The sequence below is a fragment of the Silene latifolia genome, chromosome 8, assembly GCF_048544455.1.
Source record: "Silene latifolia isolate original U9 population chromosome 8, ASM4854445v1, whole genome shotgun sequence".
NCBI classification, from domain to species: domain Eukaryota; kingdom Viridiplantae; phylum Streptophyta; class Magnoliopsida; order Caryophyllales; family Caryophyllaceae; genus Silene; species Silene latifolia.
The window spans coordinates 28,512,011-28,514,903 of NC_133533.1; the positions used below are offsets into that span (position 1 = coordinate 28,512,011).

The following is a 2,893-nucleotide window of genomic DNA, read 5'->3' on the forward strand; positions in this document are numbered from 1 at the left end:
TCGTTCATTTAATTTTCTTAGTGTATCCAAATTTAAAATTTCTTAAATTGATTAATGCTAAAGTTTAGTTTTTTAACTTTATTGTTGGGTATAGTATATAATGAAAATTTAATTAAACTATTAGAAAAATTCCCAAAAATTAACGAAAACTGAAAAAAAAGTAATATAGAACGATTATCGGTTAACCGGTAACCGAACCACTAATAACCGTTTAAAGTGGTTAACTGAACCGTTTATAACCATTTCTAGCGGTGCGGTTTAGGTTCGGAGTTTTGTCGAACCGAATTAAATTAGAGGTTCAGTGAACTGAACCGCGAATGAACAGCCCTAGTTGATATCGTGTTTAAACTTATGAGGTATTAGGGTTTATCATCGTTTTCCTGCTCCTCCAATCCTCCATTAGAATTTAGAAGACCTGCAATGGCGTCTCATCTGATTTGTACTCGATCTCCAATTGTTCCTCTTTCCCTATCTTCCCTTCTTAAGGTTCGTTCATCGATCTCTCCTTTTTCATTTTTCTTAAACCCTAATTCTTCTTTTTCCACCTTTAATTCTGATTTCAATCATCAATCATCCCCTATTCAATCCTATAATAATAATCATAATCAAAACCCTAATTTCAATCATCAAAACTCCTCTCCTTTGAATCAAAACCCTAATTTCAATCATCAAAACTCCCCTCCTTTTAATCAAAACCCTAATTTCACTCATCAAAGCTATCAACATAATAATAATAATCATAGCACCCCAAATCAATGGAATAATAATAATAATAATAATCAGAATCCCAACCAAAATGTGAACTTGATGAGTTTGGCCATGGAAAGGAAAGTTAAGGAGATTATCGAGTTGATGGAGAAAGGAGCAAAACCCGATAATGGTGACCTTTTTTATGTGCTCTTTGATGAGTGTGGGGTTGTTAAGGTGCTTGACGATGCAAAAAAGGTGCATGATTTCTATCTCCGTTCTCCCTTTAGGGGTGACATTAGGTTGAACAATAAGGTGCTTGAAATGTATTCCCAATGTGGTAGCATGGTCGATGCACGCCGTGTGTTTGATCATATGCCCGAACGCAATATGGATTCTTGGCATTTGATGATAACAGGCTATGCCACTAACTCCCTTGGAGACGAGGGATTGCAGCTGTTTGAGAAAATGAAGGACCTCGGCCTGCACCCCACTAGCGACACCTTCCATGCGATCTTGGCTGCCTGTGCTGGGGCCGAAGCTGTTGAGGAAGGCTTTATTTATTTGGAAAAGATGAGGACTGACCATGGGATTGAGCCTACCCTTGATCATTATTTGGGCTTACTTGATGTTCTCGGAGCGTCTGGACATCTTTTTGAAGCCAAGGAGTATGTTGAAAAGTTGCCGTTCCAGCCAACAGTTGCTGTCTGGGAAGTGTTGAAAAATTATGCTAGGATTCACGGGGATATTGACCTTGAGGATCATCTAGATGACCTCATAGCTCATCTCGATCCTTCCAAGGCTAATGCTACCAAAATCCCTGCTCCTCCACCAAAGAAGCGCATGGCGGTTAATATGATGGAAGGAAGAAACAGACTTCCCGAGTTTAAGAATCCGACTCTTTACAAAGATGATGAGAAATACAAGGCTGCTATGAAGGAACAAAGTTACGTGCCAGACACTAGATATGTTCTTCACGATATTGATCAAGAGGCTAAGGAGCAAGCTCTACTGTACCACAGTGAGAGATTAGCTATCGCATATGGCTTGATCAGTACCCCACCAAGGACTCCTCTTCGGATCATTAAGAACCTTAGAATCTGTGGCGACTGTCACAACGCTATCAAGATTATGTCTAGGATTGTTGGGCGTGAGTTGATTGTTAGGGACAACAAGCGGTTTCATCATTTTAAGGGAGGCAAGTGCTCCTGTGGGGATTACTGGTGAAAATTTTTACTTTCTTTTCTGTAGCAAGGTGTTACGTTGAAATCCATTATTCTAGCTGCGGACAGAGAATTTGCACTGTGGCATTAGTATAGTTGTAATAGCGGTAGATTTGTCGGGTGTGGTTGCTGCCCGTGAGCTCCAACTTAAAGGGCACCGGACAGTGATCTTTAAGAAATTAGATAGAATTGGCGGTTTTTGGATTTACGATCAGCAACAGTAAGTTGAGCCTGCCGCGCAGGCTTACAAAAAAATTGTACTCTTTTTTTGGTAGTAAGCTTATTAATAGCACTGCAATAAGTTCCTCCAACTCACCAAGTCCTTATGGGTCTCTTGGGTTTCTCTATACCGAGCGGACACAGTGACTCAAAAACTTGCTCAATTCATAAAGAAATGCTGACATTTTAAATGATTTTGCTATTTGGTACTGAATCACTGAGCTGATTCAGTCTAGTTCTGGCATGGTTTGAGATTGGGGTATGATGGATAGGTGGGCAGTTGATCACTTGATTGGCGGTTTCAAGAGAGGAAGGAAAGTGGCTGAAATTAGGAGTAATTTTTGTAAGCTGTGGTAGACTTGCAGTATGTATCAATCTTAGTGCCTGGGTAGGAGTTGATGAACCAAATACTTGTGTGTTTAACTATCATCACATCTGTAAGTGTCTCTGTTTTGTCAACATAAATGTCTTTATGGTAATGGAGTTTGTTTGCGAACTCAGTAGTCAGTGGTTTTTTTATTTGAATCCAGTAGCGTTTTATAACACAATTTCATTCAGCTCTGCAAAAACAGCTTCTTTTTATTTAATACATGGCTCGTGTTGCATGCATCGCACCTCTTTACGTCACCACAAGGAGCTATTGAGGCAATTGTTGATTAGTCATCATCTTGTCTCATGTTCCACAATCCATACTAACTTTGAGGATTACTTCCGTGGTCTGTTTCTGGACCCAAACGGTAGCTTAAGCATTGATGACAAGCATG

At 39.7% G+C, this 2,893-nt stretch overlaps 1 protein-coding gene across 1 annotated transcript; it reads left to right on the forward strand.

Moving 5' to 3' along the window:
* The first annotated feature begins 321 nt into the window (after positions 1-321).
* Positions 322-2,625, forward strand: LOC141596661 (pentatricopeptide repeat-containing protein At2g15690, mitochondrial-like). The gene has a single exon (XM_074416872.1). It carries the CDS (start codon positions 421-423, stop codon positions 1,912-1,914), a length of 1,494 nt encoding a protein of 497 aa, XP_074272973.1. The 5' UTR covers positions 322-420; the 3' UTR covers positions 1,915-2,625.
* The last annotated feature ends 268 nt before the right edge of the window (positions 2,626-2,893 follow it).

Excerpts from the sequence above, each read along its gene's own strand:
- LOC141596661 (XM_074416872.1), top strand. The coding sequence starts at position 421 with ATGGCGTCTCATCTGATTTGTACTCGATCTCCAATTGTTCCTCTTTCC.